Source organism: Microtus ochrogaster, chromosome 22 (assembly GCF_000317375.1).
Source record: "Microtus ochrogaster isolate Prairie Vole_2 chromosome 22, MicOch1.0, whole genome shotgun sequence".
Taxonomy (NCBI): domain Eukaryota; kingdom Metazoa; phylum Chordata; class Mammalia; order Rodentia; family Cricetidae; genus Microtus; species Microtus ochrogaster.
The window spans coordinates 10,496,646-10,519,623 of NC_022023.1; the positions used below are offsets into that span (position 1 = coordinate 10,496,646).

A 22,978-nucleotide genomic window follows, 5' to 3' on the forward strand; every position below is an offset into this window, starting at 1 on the left:
AGGGTTTCTCTGTGGTTTTGGAGCCTGTCCTGGAACTAGCTCTTGTAGACCAGGCTGGTCTCGAACTCACAGAGATCCGCCTGCCTTTGCCTCCCAAGTGCTAGGATTAAAGGCGTGCGCCACCACCGCCCGGCTTTGTTTTTTGTTTTGTTTTGCTTTTTTGTTTTGTTTTGATTTGGTTTGGTTTTCCGAGACGGGTTACTCTGTAGCTTTGTAGCCTGTCTTGGAAAGAGCTCTTGTAGACCAAGTTGGCCTTGAGCTCACAGAGACCCACCTGGGATTAAACACGTGCACCACTGTATCTACTCTTAAAGTAATCACTAAGAAATAGGGAATTTTTTAAAGCAAAACCTCCCAACAACTCAACACTACTGATATTTGGAGCCAATCTGATGTTTTAAGAGCTATCCTGTATAAGATTAATACTATCCCTGCATCCACCTTCCTAATGGGACAAGATGCCAACAGCATCCCTTTTCTTGACAACCAAAATGATCTGCAGACATTTCCAAAAATCTCTTAGGAGGTAAAACTGTCCATTATTGAAAAGAAACTGCTTTAAAGAAAGTGGCAAATACAACTATACTGTATTTGTATTAAATTACTATAGTGTCTTAAATGTCCTCCAAAAATATGGGTTTGGTGCCCAGCCTGTGGCAGATTTGGGGAGCATGGGAACATTAAAAGATGAGAGCCAGTCAAAGGTGTTAGGCCACTCAGGTATGCTTTTGAATGGAACATAGGAGATAGTCCCCTGCAATCTCCTTCTTGCTTCCTACTGCCATCAGATAAGACTGCATCTTTTGACACATGCAACCACAATGATGTATCTGCTGCCCATTTAGAGCTCCAAGTTCAACACAGCCAAGTCAGCGATGCACAGACACCTCCAAAATCAGGAAACAAAATAAGTGGTTCCTCTTCTTATACTAACTGACGTACGCATTTTGTTACAAAACTGTCGGGTTGGAACTGTGTCCATGCCTAGACAATGTGAACAGGGTTGTGGAACTGATGTGTTGGAAGAATCTGAGCAAAGAATTAGCAGGTATAGGTGAGACAAGGCCGAGAATGCTGTAAGCAAGAAACAGTAGTTGATTCTGTGGGGCAGGGAAAACACTCCCTGACAGAAACAGAGGTGGTGAAGTCCGTGCAGATGAAGTTTCAGGTAGGAACAAAGACTGCTGGAAATGACTGTGTGCTGACCTTATGACACCACAACAAAAGAGAAAAAAAAGGAAAGCAAGGAATGGCTACACTGTGCTCATGCCTGAGACTTTGTGGAGAGCAGAGATTTGAGGTGATAAGCTAGGTTATAGGGGAGTCTCAAGGCAGCACAGCATCTGCACAACAGCACGGGTAATAATAGCTATGGTTAGCCAGACTTTCAATAAGAGCTGGGAGCAAAAGGCAAAGGAGAAAGATTTGAATACTCTCGGCTTAGGGGGGAAAGAGTTTAAAGATGCTACCGGACAGGGTGCAATTGCTGAGGAGACTAAAAATACTAAAAAAGCCAAGTAGGAGCTGCAGAGATGGCTTAGCAGGTAAGGCCACTTGCTGCTCTTCCGGAGGACCCAGGTTTCATGTCCAACATCCTTTTCTCAGCTCACAATGGTCTGTAACTCTGCTTCTAAAGAATCTGACACCATGCGTTCTCTGGCCTCCACAGGTATTGCACACACATGGTGCACAGACATACATGAAGGCCAAACACTATACATATAGAATAGAATTTTTTTTTACTTGTTTTAAAATTTTTTATAAAGAAATGAAGCACTTTGTATCTGGGAAAACAGGATGAAAATACCTTGAGAACAGCTCAGAAATAAGCAGGACACCACCCATGCCATCACAGGTTCAAAGGAGAGCACACAGAAGTCTGTTTCAAGGACTTTTAGTTGACACCATGATCGGTCAGAATGGCCTGGGAACTGTCGTGTGTGCCACTAGCATGAATGCAGAGCCAGCTACGGATCAAGAACAAATGGGCACAAGTATAGCTTGGGCTAGCAGCAGACCACAGTGTTGCCATTATGCTGAGTCTTCGGACATGCAAAATACAAGAATTGTGGAGTCACAAAGATTCAAAGGAAATTCCTGGAAGCCAGGCAGCCAGAACTACAGCCATTTCTCTAACAGAGTCCCGTGTGGGGCGATGTGTGAAGCCATGGAGGCTCCAGGAAGATGGAGTACCTGGAACATAGCATATCTATCAAGAAAAGCTGCACAGAGCAAGACAGCCTAAGAGAGCAGCCTAATGGACTGCAGCCAGAATGGCCGTGAGGGTGAAGCCATCCAAGCCCTAGAGAGAGTCTCTCCTGCCTATCCAGAGGCCCCAAGGCAACAGGACCATGCAACTACAGGGTGAGAGTCCCAAAACTGTTACAATAATCTTTGTTGTTTGAAAATTAGCTAACCAGGACAGATACCAGATGTGAGATACAGAGCTAAGATGGGGAGTTCGCCATGCTGGGATCTAGTCTTGCTGTGATCTAATCCCTGCTTTTTATTCCTGAATACCTCCCTTTTGGAATAGGAATGTTTACTCTGTGTATCTTGGAAGCAATCTTGTTTTCTACATTTCTGTAGAGGTTCATAGTTGATGCATTGAACCTCAGAGGAAACTTTGGACTTTAGACTTCCCAGCAATCGCAGGGCAGTTAACACTGAAGGAACTCTCAGAGACAGCCTGAATACATTTTGCTCTGTGAGGACATAAGCCTTTGGGTGCCCGATATAAATGAAACAGTTTGGAACTTAAATGTTCCAGAGATCCACATATTTTGTCCCTAGTTGAATACCCTCCTGCGAAGTAGAGAAGACACTTTCACAGAGTCCCATGGTCTATGTTGTCGTACACATGGTCTTGCTGACCGAAATGTCCTCTACAGCATGCAACTGTATTTTCAATCCACATTTGACAGAATCCCAGCCACAGATTCATTGATAAAGAAGGCCAAATACATGTATACACACACACACAACACATACACAACTCTGCCCTTTAAGAGGCACAATGCATCTGAATTGCTTAAAACATTACTATTTGTAAGGTTAAAATTATAAGCTATAAAAGTCTAATTTAAATGGCTCAAAAGAATAGGACAAACCAAGTACCACATATATTTACACATCTCTTTACAGTTTTCAAAGATATCAATTACACAGTATTTCTCAAGTGTCCCACAGAAAGCCACGAAGGAGTGAAAGTGTGATTACTCTCTATTTATATAGGTGGTACTCACACTATCACAGAGAGAAAAAACACTCAGATCACATAACTTACAGCCAATGCACCGCACTGTGCAGTCTCATCAGATAAAGATAACCAGCCTTATTTTAAAAACCAAGTAAGGGCCAAAGAGATGGCTCAGCAGTCCTCACTACCAGGCCTGGTGACCCAAGTCCAACCCCATGAGTACATAGAGTGAAAGGAAAGGAACAATTCCCACAAGTTCTTCTCTGACCGCCACACAAATGCCATGGCACACAGACAGCAGACAGACAGACAAACATACACATGCACAGACACACGCACACATGTACACGCATGCACATGTAGGTATACATGCACGTACGCACCAAATATATGTAATAAAATGAGTAAAAATTAACCTAAAAACTAGGGCAACTCATTAACAGTGTGTGGGGGGGGAAGATCTTCAAAGTTTACCCTGACTTTTTATCGTACAAGAAAATCATACATCAAGCTGTAATGGTGATCATTAAACCTCCCACTGCTCACCTCTACTATCCTCCCTGTCCTCCACTTTCAAATTGATAGAGAAGGGAAGGGAACCTTTAAAGACAGCCTGGAAACATGCCTAAGATACACTACTGAGACAAACGTGACCAAGAATTAAGATTCAGGGCAAGCCCGGGACCCATGACCCTCACAAGCTGAGTGGTAACGTCGTGGCGCTGCAGGGACAACACTGGAAACAGTAGTGTCGCGTCAGCTGTTACCAGGCAGCATGCTATGCAAGACTGCAACTTTAACCAGTACCCTACAGACTGACACCCTACTGTTACATCCTTCTAATAACGGTCTAGCAAGGCCCTTTTTGATAAAGCCCTTAACTCAGATGAGAAACAGATGCTATCTATGTTTTGTTCCTGTTTGTCCAGTAAGAACACCAGGAATAACGATGTGAATGAATGAACTGAACCCTCAAAGTGGACGCAAGCAAACTCAGAGTTCACATGCAGAAAGACAAACAAGTGGAATGGAAGAAACCACAGATATTCTCAGAAATGTCTTGATTAACAACCAATTTGTGAGCTGACATGGGGACGGAGCTCAGTAGTAATGCGCCGGCCTTGCATACCTAAAGCCCCGAGTTCATATAGGCAGGGAGATTGAGATGTCTGGATGGAGTCTAGACATCAGTCTACAGCAGCTGATAGCTACAACTACTTAACAGCTTTAAACAATCTGCACCCTAATGACATCACCAGGGATCCTGGGTACAGAACCAGGCCCGATGAGTCGCTGTGCAGCCGAAGTGTGGACTCCGCTCACTGGACTCCTGGTGGGTCCTGCTACCAAAATGTACTTTTCTTTTCCAAATAGATTAGTTTTGGAGAATATGAACTTTTCCAGGTAGGCCATTCTTACTCAGTTGAAGAGAATTTCCTAGTGACCACACAAAAGGAAATAACTTTGGCACTGAAAACATCCGGGACTTGAAGGTCTTCCAAGCTTCTTTTAATCAAATAAATAACCTGCTTTATTGAGAATTTGCTGGATCCAAAACATAAGCAGTGGCAACTGCATCATCATTTAGAGTATGAATGCCATGTGTTAATTCCATCCCTGACCCATGGGACAGCTAAGGGTAAACCTCAAACCTGGGGCCAGCAACGCTCCATAGCCGATAAGGAAAGGGTGGACTGAGAAAGTGTTTAATGCAATAGCCGGCCCTCGACACTCAACTGGAAACGGTGTGCTGGCGGTCGCACTGTGCACACAACGGACAGGAAGTCACAGAAAACAAGGTCAAGGGACTCAAACAGGCACATTAATAAATATGTTCATCGTTTAAATGAAAAAAACACCAAAGACACCACTCCATTTCCAAACAAATAGTAACAAAGCAAGGAAAGTTTCAGTTGCTCAATGAGGAGCCAGAGATAAAATAAGCCCCTTATTTACACCCCTAAATGAGACCTCGAGCAAAGTTAGTTTACAACTCCATGATCTCCTGAGCTCAGATAAGCAACCAGATATTTTTCAGCAGGTTCAGTTATTAAATGACTTCGGGGATTCTTGGTTAGTTTTGTTCTAAATTTTTTAAAAGGTCTATTACAGCCAAGTGAGATGACACACACCGCTAATCCCAGCCCTCCAGAGACAAATACGTGGGTTCCTGTGAGTTCAAAGTCAGTGTGAGCTACACAATTAAGCTCCAGGCCAGCCAGAGTAAGCCCCTGCCTAGAAATAAATACATAAATAATCCGAAAGTCTATTTCCAAAGCATTCATGTAGCTCTCCTTCTCTATAAAAACTGGGCTAAGGCAATGGCTCTAAAACTTCCAACCATATCACTGATTTCTTCACAAATGGTCATTTCCAGGCCTTTTGCCAAATAACTGGATGCTCAATAAACTGTTTTATTCCTAGGTATCCCAATTCTTAGCTTCTTAGCTAAATCTGTACTCAAGGCCTAAAGATAACGACTTTATCATGGACAGGCTTATGAGATGATAACAGATTTGTTAGGTTTTACAGTTCAAGTAAACACTAAATACGCACGGCACACTCCGAAGAGTCCTATGCATCTAAAAGTGAAAAGGCAGCTGTCAAAGTATCCCTTCCCGAAGTGCAAAGGAGGGTATGTACTTTGACTCGGCAAAGGGGATAGATAGCTGGCACACTGGTCAGGAGTCCAGGGAAGCTGCCTAGGAAAATGATAACTCAAAAAGGTTAATGAACAACTTTTCCTTCTTAGGGACTGAACACCACAGAATTAATACTCCTAGTGAGTGAGGAAGCATTTGAAAATACCACAACAGACTGTGGACTGTGCTTTCCTTGGCTTACAGTTTACAATGGTCTCCCGTGCATGTAGGCGGTGTGGAACGCCATCTGCTTTAGATGTAAAGTGACAGCTAACATTCAAAATTTAAAAAAAAAAAAAAATGGTTTTTGAAATCACGTGTTTGCATGTGTCTGTGTGAGGTTATGTACACATGAGTGCAGCGCCTGAGAAGTCCAGAAGAAGGCACTGGATCTCCTGGGGCTAGAGTTACAAGTGCTTGTAAACGACCAGATGTGGATGCCGGGATCTGAGCTTGAGTCCTCTGCAGCAGCTCTTAACTGCTAAGCCATCTCTCCAGCCCTAAGACGTAATTTCTAAAAGTCTATTTTTATATATTTTATTAGTATAAGTGATGAAATACATAGGAGTATTAAATATTACACATGAACTTTTAAGTGAGCATCAATCTTTTCACAAATTGTAAAAATACAAAGATTACTAGTACAAAGAATAGTATAAGACTTTGGGTAAAATGAATAATAGTGGCCACCTATGTGTGAGCCAGTGAAGGAGAATTGTCAAAACAAGAAAAAAAGAAAAGGAACAAACTGATTCAGAAAGAGAAGAAAGAGCTTCAAAAATTCCCAAATTGAAGGAGTCAGTTGAAAAATACGGAGAGAAAGAAAGGCGCTGTCTGGAAAGCAGCAGCCTGAACTCAGCTCCGGCCGTGGGAGAGGCCGAAGCACCATCCCCATCCAAAAGGAAGCCTATGCAGCTCCAGAGAGAAGAGCTGCAGGGTCCTGACCACAGGGCAAACCCACAGGAAGCACATCGTAAACCCAGTCTTGGTGGGATGATGACCTCCGCAGAAGTGAGCAGGCGGTCCCCCAGGTCAGTGACGTGTGACCAGGTGCCATCTGGGAGGGAATCAATGGTTTAAAACTGACTTACCCTGGCACCGTGAGAACAGGACCATCTGGGAATGCTGAACTTAACCTACCACACTCAGTGAGGGAAGCCTGGGGAGACAGGTGTGAACGGCAAGAGGGCTGGATGCTGACAAGCCAAAAAGCGCTGGCAGCCGCAGGACAAGCCCAGGTGGTGGAATGTATGGGAAAAGTTAGCCTCATGCTTAAGGCCTGAAACATCTGCTCAGCATACTCTAGAGTTACTCTACAACAGTAGTTCTCAACCTTCCTAATGCTGTGACCCTTCAATTCAGTTCCTCATGGTGTGGTGACCCCCAATTTAGTTACTACTTCATAATTGTAATTTTGCTATTGTTAAGAACTGTAATGTAAACATCCGAGATGTCGGATATCTGATATGCAGCTCCCAAAGGGGCCATGACTCACAGGTTGAGACCATTGCTCTTGAATATAAAACCCTGAGACAGAAGTCTGATAGTCTATCAACCTCTGGTTCAAGCTAACTGTTGTGTGGCTCAGAGCTGTGGAACTGGAGAAAACAGAAGGCCCAGCAGGATGATCAATGCATAGCGAGTTTTGCAGGCACGCAAACAGGACAGCCGGTACAGATCTCAATGTGATGCTTTCCTCCCTGATTCCCCACACAATGCCGGACAGTCCCGCCTAGAACACTGGCCACGCTCAAGAGTCTCGTTCACAGACAGCAAGGCTGAGCATGGGCAGCAGGAGTTCCTGGTGGACAAAGGGAAGAGTACTTCTGGTGGCTTCTCCAAACAGGCTCAAACACCAGCGTAAGTCACATCAGTTAAGACCCTACAAGTTCCACTGATACAAGCCTGCCCCTGACTACACTCGACAGTCCTCAACACTGAAGGACCCAGAAGGAACCCTCTCCAATAAACAAGACAGCTTTTGTTTTTGGTCCCGTATGCACCCCCTCTTTTTCCCCAATATAAGGTTAGCACAGTTTTTAGACAGCTTTTATGATATTATCTTTTATTCTCCTTCATAAAACTATATAACTTTTTATAATATATATTATATATAAATATATATAATATTTTTCAATTATTAGACAATTTCTCTTTCTTTTCTTTGATGTGGGATGTCCTTCTCTATATGTATTGCTTTCATTGGTTGATGAATAAAGCTGTTTTGGTCAATGACTTAGCAGAGTACAGCCAGGCAGGAAATCTAAACAGAGATAAATAGAGTAGGCGGAGTCAAGGGGACATCATGTAACTGCCAAAGGAGAAAGACGCCTACTGGTAGGCCACAGCCTTGTAGTGATACAACTATCAATAACAATAACCAAGAACTTTGACATAAAACCAACATGCTAAACCTAAGAATCCTAAAAGGTAAGAGAGTAATAAAAACCAACGGCAAACCAAATCTACTCCATGGCTAGCACAATATTTCCAAAATCTAAAGAAACAATAGACACCAATATGCTAAATACACATGACAAGAGAAGAACCCTCCACAATAGATTATCAACAGCAAGTGGACAGGACAGGGAAACACCATTGAAGCTGCAAGCAAAGAACAGCAGCTAACACACAAAGGCATGCAAATCAGAGAACATCAAATCCCCCACTACTAACCCTAAAAAAGAGGAAAGGACAGGTCAACCTATTTCAGGCCCTCAAAGTAAATACCCACCAACAAAACTACTTCTTGAAATTAACAAAGATATGAGGGCAAATTTCATGAAAGCAAGGAAAGAACCCATTATGTCCAACACAGTAAAACAGCAAGCCCATAATACCATCAAGATAAAGAAAAGAACAAACAATCCAACCAATCACAAAAGCAACCAACAAAAGTATTTGGGTCAGCAAAACTTTCCCAGTGGTAACTTTAAATGTAAATGGCTTCAACTCCCCAGTAAAGAATTATAGACCAGTTGACAGGGTTAATGATGATGATGATGATGATGTAATAATAATAATAATAATAGCACAACCTGTTGTCTCTGAGAAATATTCCCCTCTTGGAAAGGACAGCCACAGACTGAGAGTCAAAGTAGGGATCAATCTATGATGTCACTATAAACCAAACCCAAGCTGGTGTAGCTGATTCTGATACCTAAGGATCTAGTCTTCAAGCCAGCATTAATCAGAAGAGGCAAAGGCCACTACATATTGATAAAGGGAACAATTCACCAGGACATAAAATTGTAAAGATGTGGGCATTTAATGTTGGGAGTTGGGGTTTCCATTTTGAATATGATGATAATGATAATAATAATAATAGGCCATGAAAAGTTAGATATGTCCTGATACAAGAATACTAGGTAACTTGAATAGCCCACTCTTCTCTAGATATATTATCCAAGCTAAAAATAGACAAAGAATACAGAATATACCGTCTTTTCTTCAGCCCACAGATACAAACAGGAAAGAAAAACAGTACAGTGAGGGTATCTGCAGCAGCACAATCCTACTCCCAAGACTCTAAAACCTCAACCCATATCTGTGAATGTTAACAAAAAAGAAAAAAGGGAGTAAAAAAATTTGAAGATGAGGAATGAGAACAATAGAATAAAGCTCTCTGCAGGCAGGCTGCTTCAATAAAAGGCAGGGTTGGCTTGGTGTCAGGAGATTTTGAAGATGTCACTATCACAAAGTAGGCTAAGACACACAAGTGTGTGTGTGTGTGTGTGTGTGTGTGTGTGTGTGTGTGTGTGTGTGTGTGTTTGAAGTTACGGATACAACAGATGCGGATCAAAATTTCATTCCCAGCTACGTTGACTCTCATCTTTTCAGTCTGGGTCTGTCTTTAGGGGCTCCATACTTTCTAAGATAAATTCATCTGTGACAATGTATATTTACATAGAGAATAACAGTTCTTACTAACAACCATTCTTTGTGAATCGTGGGAAATACTAGGGGTTTAAATCACTTCAGGATTTAACATGGCCTAGTTCTCATGATAGGGAACTGTGTATGATTTCACAGAACTCTAATGAAGTGATTAGCTAATAACTTTCTGAAACATTTCATTCTCTTTATCAATTAATCCACTGTTATTAATCACCAAATCAAAATTGGCATTTTATACTTCTTTATAAATGAATTACAAATTGTTCATCAGAATAAAACCAGTGAGTCTACATTTCAAAATATCTTAAGCAGAAAGTAGAAGAAGCATGAGGGCAAATGCACAGAACAAGAGAATAATGCAAGGAATTTACGGAATCCATTAGATTAACTCGTATTTCAAATGAAAGGGAAATAATGTAAGGCTCATTTTACAGGTTCCAGAATATGATTTATAATCCTATAAATATTAGCAGGTCATTGTGTCGTCTCCAAATCCTCCGTTCCCATGCCCTGTTTACTCTTCCAGTGAGATGCCTCTAAAACTGCCCTTTCATTTTCTCTGGCAAGTATACCAAATACCAGCCTACTCCTGGACTATTCTAAAGTCCATTCATTCACACATGCACTCATTCAGAACTTCCGAACAGCGCTGGTTCTGAATAAAAGCTACCTGCTGTAACAGGAGATCCAGCCATCATGAGGACATACGTCAACAGCAAATCCACTGCATTAGGGGCTTACTATGTCAGCTACTATTCCTACTGCCATTCTTCTCTAAGTCCAAACAAATGCTCTGTTAGCAAGCCAGAAACAAAGGCAATCTAACTTTCCTTCGATCCCTCTGCTAGTGAGGCACACACAGGTGGGATTCCATGGGCATATAATGCTCTGAACCATCAGTCGAAAAGACAACTCCCAACCCTTCCAACTTCAACTAGTAACTGCCACAGGACTCCTCGTCCTTACGCAGCATGTATTCCTGTAACCTCCTTGGCTAAAAAGGTAAAATAAAACAAAAACAAATTGTTCCTTTGGCCTGACCTTTGGTCAGATACCGGAGCACAAAACAAGGCCATAACCCTGCCCTTTTATCTACTGCCCTAAAATCTTATGAAGCAAGATGAATCTCTCTGGTTTTCTGATTTCTTATTCATGAAGTGGGGATGGTCTTCAGATGGCGTCACAGCTGTGCAGGATGAAATGAATGAGGACGCAAACACAGATTGTTCAACAGGAACTAGTACCTAACTGCATAAAAACCTTTTGCTGTGTACATTGAACACATTCTTTCTCTTACAAAACTCTTGGATTTCTCCCCCCCCCCAGTCACACTATTAGCTCCCCCATACGTTCACGAATCAAGGTCCAACCTTATTTTCAAGGCCGAAGTCAAACTCTACCAACTCTAACGGGCAGCAAGAGCCACTGAAGAAGGAGAGAAAGAAAAATACACATATTCAAGACACATTAGGAGCTGGGGATAGAACTCAGTGGGTAGAGTGCCTACCTAGTGTGCATAAGGCTGAGTTTGACAGGAGCACCGTATAAACAATGCTTGGAGGTGCACACCTGTAATCCCAGGACCTGAGAGGTAGAGGCTGGAGAATCCAAAGATCAAGGTCAAAAGTCCTTGCCTTAAATAATAAAACATCAACAACATACAAAATGTATGAAAGATCACCAGTGCATTCTTCTACCTCAACTCTCACACCCACAAACATAGAAATCAAACATTCATAAAGAAACTGATAGAAGGGATCAAATCCAGATCAACGACAGAGCTCCTACAAAAAGTACAGTGTGACTAAAATTCCACTCCTTAGCCTTAGTGCCTGAGATGGGCTAACATTTTCTAATCTCTGTTTCACTTAAAATACTAGTCAGTTCTCACTAATTTCATTTCACAACCACCAATAAGCAACAATTTGAAGTACACAACTGTAAAAAAACGATAAGGCCACATGAGATAGGAAATTTGTTCTGAAGCGGTATTTAAGCGTATCTGAAAATGCAATAGCAAAACAAGTCTTTCTTGATCCCCACTGATCCTCTCTCCTAGAGTCCGAGAATCTCTGCCCCAGCTGCTTCCTCCCTAAACTGTGCTAACACAGAACAGGACCGATGAATTGCCTGTGCTGTAGATACAACGCAGACATTTCCACAAATACTCGTCAAATGAATGAAGGTATAATCCTGTTGATCGCAGGAGAAATCGAATTGTGTCGACCTCCTTCCCACCTTTCATTCCTAATCGCTGAGGTCACGAACAACCTAGGAACACATTACCTGGGTTAGTTTTGCTTTGCTTTGTCTTGTCAAGGATGAGAGGTGGTCGAACAGGGCGAGCAGTCAGAACACAGGACCTGGCACATGCTAAGCAAAGGCTGGACCACTAAGCTACCCCTCACCCCATGGCCTAGAAACAGTTATTTTGTGCAGATGATCAAGAGCCCAAAGAACTTGTAGATGTTTAAAAAAAAAAAAAAAACTGGGGCAGAGTTCAACAGTAGAACTCTTGTCTTGACAGTGCAAGACAACAGGTTAAGTACCCCAGCAACACCAAATGATAATAACATAGTAATAAATACAAATTATAGGCTGTCCACAATTCATATAGAGGAGCCAACAGCAGCAGTATGAGGGAAAAATGGACATGAAGATATAGATTTATGTAAATAAGACTCTATTACAGGCCTCCAGATCCTTCCTACTAAAGGGGGCAGTCCCCAGTATCAACACTCCTTTACAGTTTATCAGAAATTTACTCTCCAGGCCCCACCGAGACCTACTGAATTGGAAACCCCATTCTACCATGACCCCTGGGATTTTCTTGAAATACATAAAGGTGGGGAAGCACCTCTGGAAGTTGGCTTTTACACTCTCAGAGGCAGTTACTATCCCTTGCTGTGTTCTGTCAATAGTTACTAATTAGACGTCTCTCTAAGTTACAGGCATAATCATACTGTCAAGGATGTCATGGATCCAAATTATTACTTCAACAAAAAGTGTATCATCCATTGGATATTGAATAAACTTCTAGTAAACATGGAAAATAGGGTGTCTACCTTCTTAGTACACAGACTTCAACAGATTAAAAAAAATGACAGTGAACTTCAATGATCAAATAATCGATCTTTAATGCCAAGGATGTGATAATGACGGAAGGAAACAGCGCTCTTTCCCAGTTCTCAGTGTTACAGGTGGGTTTCCAGATACTCTCTATAAACTTCCCTGCATGCAAACTTGTATAAGAAAATGACCTCGACGACATAAATCAGATCTCCTAACACCTTCAATGACTCCGAAATCACCGCACAAAATCTCAAACCAGGAGTCTACTCTGCACACTTGCGAAAGAGTAAAAACCCTCAAGCCACAGCTCTGTCATCTCAAACTGAGCCAAGATCTGTGGCCACGGGGACATATCCTTTTTCACAGGAGGAAGGGGCGCGAAGAAGAGGTCAAGGGAGCTGAGGAGAAACTTGGGTATGCATTGACTAAGTATGCTCCAATACCTATCCATCACAAAGTCCCTGGATCCAGGTCCTCAAGTGTCCTGCACTCTGACCCTACCAGTTAGGTGCACATCTCCATCCTAGCAACAGGCGTCCGGTGACAGCTCGCCCTCGGGGTCCCCTCCCCCTCCTTCCGCCGAGGACTCTCCGTCCCCACCCCCGCCCCGGCCTCCCACCACCCCTAAAGCTGCCCCACGAGCAATGCTCCAGGGGAGGCCCGTCCTGCACACAAGCTGACCCTGCTCACCAGGTACAGGGGCGCGTAGATCTTGAGGGACTCTTCCAGGGCGCCCCAAGTGATCTGCAGGAAGGAGACCCGGCAGGAGGGGTGCCAAGTGTGGCCGATCTCGTAGCAGTTATGAGGGATGGACTTGCTGAGGGCCGCCATGACGAGCGGCCGGGGTGACTGCGCGTGGTCAGGGGATCGCGGGGCTCGGCGGGGGGCGGCAGGCACACAACGGCGGGACCGGAGCCGAGCTGGCCGAGGTGTGCGGGGTGCGGAAAGGTCACGCAAGGGGGTTACTCAGGGCCAGAGTCCTCGGATGTTGGCCGGTCCGCGTATGGCAGCGCGAGGGGGCGGGGCGCGCACGGCGGAGGCGGGGAGGGGCGGTGCGTGCGCGCTCCCGCGGGTGGGCGGATGCGCCGAGGAAGTGAGCGCCTTCAGCCTTCCCTAGCTAGCGCGGCTCGGGGACGCGCTAGCGAGAGCCTGGCTGTCTCAGCGGGCGACCTTTCAAAGGCCGGCCAAGTAGGGAAGAGAGTAGTGGAACAAAAGGATTCAGTATCTTTGCTGGGAGATGGAGGAGAAAAGTTCGCCATTGGACCAGCCTGGAGAAGCTTGCTCCACTGTTGTGCCGGTTCTCCCAGGTGTTCACCTACGGCTGCCTGCGGTTGCAACAAAACCTCAATGTTCTCGCTACTTGCTCAACCACCGAAACCTAAGTGCTGTTTTGCCTGGAAAGCCTTGAAAATGCTCATTTGGCTGTGTTCAAATGCATACCATATTCAGAAAGGCAGTAGTGAGGCCTTACCAGACCCTAATGAAAGCAGTCCTACCCACAGGGTCCTTGACAAATCCTCATTACCCAAGTGGCACACAGCAGAGATAGCGACGGTGCAGATAGTACTCCTGACTGGCCTGAGAACTTGACCTAAGACTGATAACCCTGACAAACCACCTGCCATTTAGCTCCTTAGTGTCTGTTTCTTTGCGTATAATAGCCTCTTTTCTTTGGACTTCTAATGTATTACCTCTGGGTCGGTCCCTCATCTCCATCCAGTTCCTTCCATAATATTTACTAAACTAATAAAATTTCCCAAGCCCTGTTTGATACCCTGAAGAGACTTGTGTGGAAAAGATGTGTTCCTGCTGTCGAAAAAGTAGTATTCTTGACATTAGACAACACACAGGTAAAATAAGTGTGAGTTGTCTGAAGGATGCCTGACTATATATATATATATATATATATATATTATGTTACAGAACATCACAGATTCTTCTCAGGGTATAGTGCGAGCTGTCAGCTTTGATTGCTACAGTGATTATAAAATGACCACTTCGATAACATGGCATCCACTTGCTAACCAAAATGGCCAGAGAGAGGGGGAAAGACAGCAAACTTCTCAGGCTGTATCTGGCAGTGCATGGAGGCTAAGCAGGAGGGTCTGGAATTCAAGGCCAGCCTGAGCTACAGAGTGAATCTGAGGCCAGCCTAGGACTGGATCATGAGACCTTGCCTTTTCCAAAAAGGAAAAGAGAAAGAAACTTTACCATAGACTGGTACAAATGAGTCACCTAACTGAGTAACAGGATGTCAGCTTGGGCAAATGGCAGCTAACATCTGATGACTGTATCTCTGAACAGAATGGCACAACAGATACCAGGGTAATTAATAGTATCAGCCATCGTGCTGTGCCTCTGGCTACACAAACATCTGGACTCATTCTTCCTAAGAGAGACAACTGAAAATACCCAATTGCTACCACATCCTGTTCAAAGTCCAAGATCTTCCTGAAGATCTGCTGTTCAAGTTATAACCCTCCCTCCCAATAGAGAATGCTAGCATGGAGCCAACAAATCACAGTATTTACAAAGATCTCCAGCTCAGAAAGGAAGTGGGTGAGAAACACACAGTATAAACTTGCCCTAGCCATTACAGGAATAGATATGCAAGCCTGCCTTACTAACATCAATAATCTATTCCTGAAAACCTGATGGTCTTCAAGAAAATGCTGAAAAGCTTTAAATGAGAAAAATAAAGTGAATTATACATAAGCCTCCCCTTCTTCTTCAATATTTGAAGTAAAATATTAAATATAAATAACAAGCTATCCACACAGATACCGGGGACTGGGTCACAACCTGTGGCCTTGTTGGTGTCTAAGGGACATGCTGATCTGAGTGGCCCATACTGTCACCCGAGGCCATCATCCAGGCCTGAGATGCTGTCTAGGGCCATGTCTGAGATGACATCACAGCTCCTGTTACCACCAAGGGCCATGCAGAAGTCCAGGGTCTAGCCAGCCACCTGAGACCATGTTGATGTCCAAGGGCTGTGCTGTCACTGGGACCATACTGATCTGGGTGACCTGAGCTGCCACGGAGGCCATGGTGACATCCAGGTCCAACTTGCTGCAAAGGGCCATGGCTAGTTCCATGGTCCTGTTGCAGTTGTGGTCTGTGTTGATATCTATGGTTTGTGTTACCACAGGCTGCCATAGAAGTCACAGCATAAAGATGGAAATCTCACATCAGGTCATGGTTCACGGTGCCTCTTCACATAAACAGAACATTGACCAATTCAGGTTCTATAGTTTATAATAAAAATAACTTGGGCAAAATTTGTGTGCAGTAGTTTACATTTTTAATTTATAGGCTCCAAGAAAAAAAAAAATATATATATAATCATTCAGTGGTTCTCAACCCTCCTAATGTTGCAACTCTTTTTTTTTTATTTTTATTTATTTAGTAAAGATTTCTGCCTCCTCCCCGCCACCGCCTCCCATTTCCCTCCCCCTCCCCCAATCAACTCCCCCTCCCTCATCAGCCGGAAGAGTAGTCAGGGTTCCCTGCCCTGTGGGAAGTCCAAGGACCTCCCACCTTCTTCCAGGTCTAGTAAGGTGAGCATCCAAACTGCCTAGGCTCCCACAAAGCCAGCACGTGCAGTAGGATCAAAACCCATTGCCCTTGTTCTTGAGTTCTCAGCAGTCCTCACTGTCCCACTCTTGGGAATATACCCAAGAGATGCCCTGTCATACATGTTGCAACTCTTAATATAGTTCCTCATGTTGTGGTGACCTCCAACCAAGCACTTATTTACATTGCTACTTCATAACAATAATTTTAAAGCTGTTATGAATCATAATACAAATATCTGTGTTTTCCAGTAGTCTAAGGCAACCCCTATGAAGGGGTTATTTGACACACACCCCCCAAAGGGCCATGACCCACAGATTGAGAACCGCTGATAGTCACACACTGGTTTTCAAAGCAGGCTTCTCATTACACTGCCATTAAAATCGATGTAAACATTTCCTCTGCATGGATCATTTGTTATTTGGGGGAAGATTATGACAGTGTTTGACTGATACTTTATTGGGCCTTCAGTGTTTCTCTTTCAAAAAAAAAAAGTGAGGGAAGGAGGACAAGGGGAGGAAGGGAGCACCTCAGGCCTTGGACTTCTTCGGCAAGGTGAAACAGAATTTCTTCGAATAAGATGCACAATAAATAGGGGAAAGGTGTTTTCTGACTATTTTGGTAGAATTCAAAGACTTGAAGACATGAGTTGAAAATGGTTGTTTCTTGTAGTAGTCTACCTTTGTAGGCGTCAATGGAAAAGAACGGGAATGTCCATAAGATGAGATGCAAAGTCCATATTTATCAATGATGAATTTTTTCAGATTTGTATAAAGCCATTATAGACATGTATTCAGACAAGAGAGTGATACAAATCATGGCTTACACTAAGCAGACCCCTTTACTTCATGGCTACAATATTCAATGTACACCTATACTTTGTTGGCAATAAACAAAGTTTTCAGAATAGTTACATATAGCACAGTATTTGTTTTAACAAAGCTTCGCACCCCTTCCCCTCACCACTTTATTTAAAGTAACATTTTCTGCTTTTAAGATGTAAATGCAGGAAGCTGTGGCTCAGTTGATGGAGTGCTAGATCATCATGCACTAGGCCTTGGGTTCCACCCCCAGCATCACACAAACTGGATGTGGTAATGTACACCTGCAACCCCAGTGTTCAGGAGGAGGGGACATGAGGACCAGAAGCTCAAGGACAGATCATCTTCCCTGGCTATATAATAAATGCCAAACCAGCCTGACCCACAAGAGACACTCTTAAAAAGGTTAAATACACATTTTCCCATAGAAACATTAAAAGATCGTTACTGAGAGAAATATTCTCTTTCAGATCAAGCAGCCAGTGATTCTGTCAATGCAAGTCTCTTTAAAATTTGGAAGCTCCTTCTATGGCCAAAAAGACAAAAAAGAAAAAAAAAGCCACATACTCTAAAGTTCCTGAAACAAACACTTCTAACTTGGTGAGAGTTGGGTGGAGAATGCCTTTCATAGGCTTGGAAACCCTCTGTCCAGCCTTGAAAGGACCCAGGGAGGAGAAAATCTCTAAACCCCTAGAGCCTTAACAAAGAATCCAAAGATCCATATAGCTCTACCTGGATTTGAACTTTTCCTTAAAGAAAGCTTTGATTTCAGAACCTTTTACCGTCTAGAGAGGCAGGGGATGAAAAACAGGTGTTGTCTGTTTTTAAAATGGAAGTGCTTAGATTCTTGATATTTGCCTCAAATTCTTAAGAATTTTGAGAAGCTCCTTTATAGTGCTTCGCTTTCTATCTAAACTTATGTTTGGTATTTTAAAACCATTTGATACTTTCAATATTCTACCTAGAAACTTCTTTAACCAAATGCAGACGTACATAAAACAGAGTTTCTGTTCTCCACATTTTAACGGGCAACAATGTTGCCAAACTTTACTAGGTGACCAGGATTCCTTTTTCCCCAGCCTCTGATAATTTCTTCACAGCAAGCCTTCAAGAGTTGCCAAAATTACTCTCAAACAACCTGACAGTGTTTAGCTATACTTTTATAGCACACCCGGTATCTATACTACTTTGATGATTTATGATTATTCTTTGAGAGGAAAAGTACAAAAGGAGTAGAAAGTAGATAAGAGTGGGTGTATGGAAGAAATACATCAGAGGCCAGCAGTGTCCTAAGGAGACAGAGTAACTCAGGAACATGTCTAAAAGTCTTAGTATAGAATTAGAGCCAAAAGGGATTAGCTCATTGAAGGCAGAATCTACTTCTAATTCATCTTTGCTTCTCTTATTTTTTTGGTATAAATCAGCATTTCATTGTGGCTAGAAACTAGCACAGGCCAGGGTGCTCCTAATTAGTATTAGCTTATAATAACTTTTTTATTTATTCAAATACAACAAATAATCAGAAATAGAAATCATCCTTTGTATAATATAATGTAATGTAATATAATATAATATAATATATGTTATATATAAACATATCACACCCCATACAGGTCTACCAGGCCCTCTAGCACAAGGTAATGAAGAAATTAATCAGTTATTGGTAGGAAATGTGCTAGAAATTTAGAATTTCATTAGAAACACCATGTTAAGAGCAAAGATTTGAAGAAAGATTTTTCTTTATCACTTGGTAACAAGCCAAAGAAATTATATGGCAATGTCCTACTTGTTCTTTGTACAATCAAAGTCCATTACCTACAGAAAGTAACCCAAAATGTACTCAAGGAAATGAAATTTGGCAAATGGATGTGTTTTATTTGTGGAAAATGTGGAAAATTAAAGTATGTGTGTTATACCATAGATACATATTCAGAATTTCAATGGGCCACTGCTTTAAGTTCTGAAAAGGCTGATTCTGTAATTATACATTTATTAGAAGTGAAAGTCATTATGAAAATATCTGTACAAATTAAGATTGACAATGACTTAACATATGTCTCTAGTAAAATGAGTTTTCCTCATATTATAACATAAAGCATATTACAGGTATACCACACAACCCCAAAAGACAAGCAGTTATAGCAGTTATAGAAAGATATAATGGCCCATTAAAAGGTATGCTTAATAAACAGAAAGGGGTAAATAAATCCCCCAGAGATACATCACAGAATGCTTTACTAACTTTAAATTTTTAAATGTTAATTAAAAAGGAACAACAGCTATACAGAAACATTGGAAATAGAAATAAAAACTACTGAATTGAATCATCCCATATATTTTAAAGATGTGTTAACCTCAATGGAAACCAGGATATGTGTTACATTGGGGAAGAGGTTTTGCTTTTGTTTCCACAGGAGAAGAAGAGCTATGGATACCATCAAGATTGACAAAGTATAGATTCAGACAGGAAAGCCTTCTACAAGACAAACAAATGCCTTTCAATTGATCAGGTATAAAAAATAAATAAATAATAATTTTTATTACTAAAAGATATGCTTTTTCTGTTGGCACAAAACATTTTGTCTTAACAAAGATATAATCTGAAAGAAAAGGAGCTCCCCAAAGTTAGGGTTGGTCGGGGGATTGTTTTTGTCTTTCCAGGAGGATGAAAGGATCCAACTAAGGCATCTAAAGACCCCTGGACAAACAAGTCATCTGAAGAAAGATGAACTATTTCGAGAAAAATGTCCCAAGAAAAAGAGTAAAATTGGCCTAATGGTATAGTACATTTTCAATAGTATAAAATTTCATAAAATTTTGCAAACAGTTGTTTCTGCTGCTCTTTACAAACAAAAAAAGATAAATGGTCTTTTTGTGATCCCAATTCAATTAAAAAAATCAAAGCTGGCTTTTGAACTAGAGTGTGACTCTCTCCCTCTCTAAACCCAAGCATGCCATTAAAGGAAAATTCAAAATCTCTATTTCACATCAGAAGAGCCACCTGGTATGGGACAGAAGAAACCCAAAATTTGGGACTTCTATTGTCACTAATCACTAAAGTATAAATATTAGCAATAAAATTATAATATTTATACATATATAAAATACATTCATATTTAAACTCTTCCTGTTGTGATATTAATGGTCATAGAACTAATTCTAGAAGTAGGCTCCATCTAGCTTCTTGTACACAATTTTGAATTTGAGTTTGAAGCAGGTAACTAACTAGGAATTAAGTTTGTGCACCTGAGATATACTTAATAGACTGTGGTCCTTCAACTTCTCTGAGATCTACTGCATATGACATTTACAATGTTTAAGTTTTCTGCAGTGAACCATAACCATTATTAACAGTGACCTTTGAAGTCTCTAAAGAGACGATGGGGCCCCACAACGATGATTCCACCTGGATTGCGGTAATGCTATTAAGCTGACAAACACCACCCAAAGATCAGTTTCTGACTACAAACTGCTCAGTCAGGTCAACTTCAAGGCTGCCAACTGGGAGGGTCCAACCTTACAAACTACTCTAGCCAGGACTTCAGATAAGCATTGCATTTTCCCATTATACAGTCACTGGACAACCAATGTTACAGCTAGTTTTCCCAGGACTTGACCAATATCTCAATTTTCTCAGGGTCCCCTAAATATAATGTCACCCCAGACAAGAGGAAAGAATTTAAAGAACACAACACTCACATTCCCAAGAAGTAGGGTGGGTGGGTTTGGTCATTTGGTGGGTTATGGATGCCTATCATCATTTGGGGGGGGGGAGCTGTTTGCAAAGTGCTATTTGCCATGGTAAGAGGAAAAACTGAAGAAGGGACTTTAGATTCAAGGATCTCTTTCTGAAAGAAATAGATAAAGAAATGATAGGGTGAAAGGGTAGATTATTGAAACTACCTTAAACTAAAAAGCAACTATTAATCTCAAATATTTTACATTAGTATGTATTTTTGTATATTGATGCAAACTTAAGGTTAATTTATTATACTGTATATGTTTCTACTCTTGTTTAAGGAATTTTTGTATATTGATACAAATTTAAAGTTATTTTGTTACAACATACTGTATATATGTTTCTACTCATGTTAAAGGTATTATACCTATGTAACTCATTTAAAAATCTAAGGTAAAGCTCTAGTCCTTGAAAGCTAGAAGTCATTTAGGATAATTAAGAAACACAGGTTAGTAATTAGTTATCTATAACAATCAAACTTGTAGTTATGTTAAGTATGTCTTCAAGATCAAACAGAAATATTTCAGATAGATAATGGTCTTCAAACACTTCAGATACCTATAGAATATGGTATTTAAAATATTTTGTTAACATAGGGATTTTCATGACAGTAAGACACATCTACTCCTGGCAGCAACAATCGAGTATCAAAGAACCTCCATATGGAGTTAGTTTTCAATGTCGCAAAGCTTGCCATTTGGGCAAGAAACTGTCTATGTCTCTACTGATGACAGTATACTGTCCGAATTGGACAGGCAGAACACAAAGGAAAGCAACGGCTGGACTTTGCCAAGATAAGATTGGATGATCCCCAAAATTCCTGCTTCATAGAAAATTCTACCAGATACCTAGGCTTAGATGCTAGAGACAGTAGCCTCAGTTTTGCAGAGGAAGCTTGGGGGATTGTCCAGGACACCAGTTGTCTCTGTCGCTTTTATAGTTCTGGAATGTGTTTTCTCTGTACTTTCTGCTTATTCAGCTAATATTATGTATCTTTCTGGGATCTTTGATGGATCTGAAGACTAAATAGTTATAATTACAGTTTTCTTTCATTATGATAGAACATAAATTAGATACAAAGCTTTGGACTCATTAAGAAAGGATAGATAATAGAGTAATTTCTCCAAATTTGACAAATACAAAGGGACTGGATATTGTAAATATAATTCTTACTTGATAACTGTTCTTTTTTTTTAAGATTTATTTATTATGTATACAACATTCTGCCTCCATGTATGCCCACACGCCAGAGGTGGGCGCCAGGTCTCATTACAGATGGTTGTGAGCCACCATGTGGTTGCTGGGAATTGAACTCAGGACCTCTGGAAGAGCAGCCAGTGCTCTTAACCACTGAGCCATCTCTCCAGCCCTTGATAACTGTTCTTATTGCATGTAGTTTTACTGTGTTAAAGTTAAGATCTTTCTTTTTTAGACAAAAAAATGGGGAAATGTTGTAGAATATTTGTATAACTAGGCAAAGATGTATTACATGTGTTTATGGTGCATTTGTTTAACTATGTAAAGATAGGTTGCAGTTACATTAATTAAATAAAATTAACCTGAGCTCCTAGAGAAGGGGTTAGCAACTGGTTGACAGGGAATAGCAGGGAGGAGTGTAGAGTTGGGTTTTTTCGGTTGGGGCAGTGTGGAAGGAAAAGAGGTTTCCGGAACACCAGCTAAGAAAGAAAGCTAGCCAGTTGCTACTTTAACTCTCTGAGCTCGCAGGTTTTCACTCTAGTCTTCGATCTCAAGTTTTATTAGAACAATAGAGATTTAGATAAATCTGTCTTTAGCGGCTTAACAGAGCCATTGTTTGGAGGAACAGAATTCCCTTAGGCCATGGCCTGAGCAGTAGTTAAAAGCAGAGCTGCTGTGAGAAAGGTAAAACAGAAAAAAAAGGCACTATTTTACTTCCTTTTCACTTCACGCTAACAGTATTTGCTTATGTATAGAATTAAAGCTCACAATGAAATCCCATCACATTTTTAAAATATTTGTTTTCTTATACAAAATTGGATAGATATTCAGTGTT

The 22,978-nt window shown here is 41.5% G+C and overlaps 1 protein-coding gene across 4 annotated transcripts in view; it reads right to left on the minus strand.

The window, feature by feature from the left end:
- Tmem135 (transmembrane protein 135) overlaps positions 1-22,978 on the minus strand; it is a 224,526-nt gene that overhangs the window by 151,904 nt on the left and 49,644 nt on the right. For 2 of the 4 annotated variants that reach the window (XM_026784262.1, XM_005357620.3), the window contains exon 1: positions 13,501-13,828. The exons of 1 other annotated variant lie outside the window; for it this stretch is intronic. Coding sequence is in view for 1 of the 3 variants with exons in the window: in XM_005357620.3 (XP_005357677.1) it covers positions 13,501-13,641 (141 nt within the window). In the remaining 2 variants the exon portion in view is untranslated. Of the gene's footprint in view, positions 1-13,500; positions 13,829-22,978 lie in introns of those variants that run through there. One more of the 4 variants, XM_026784263.1, reaches the window with a different exon arrangement.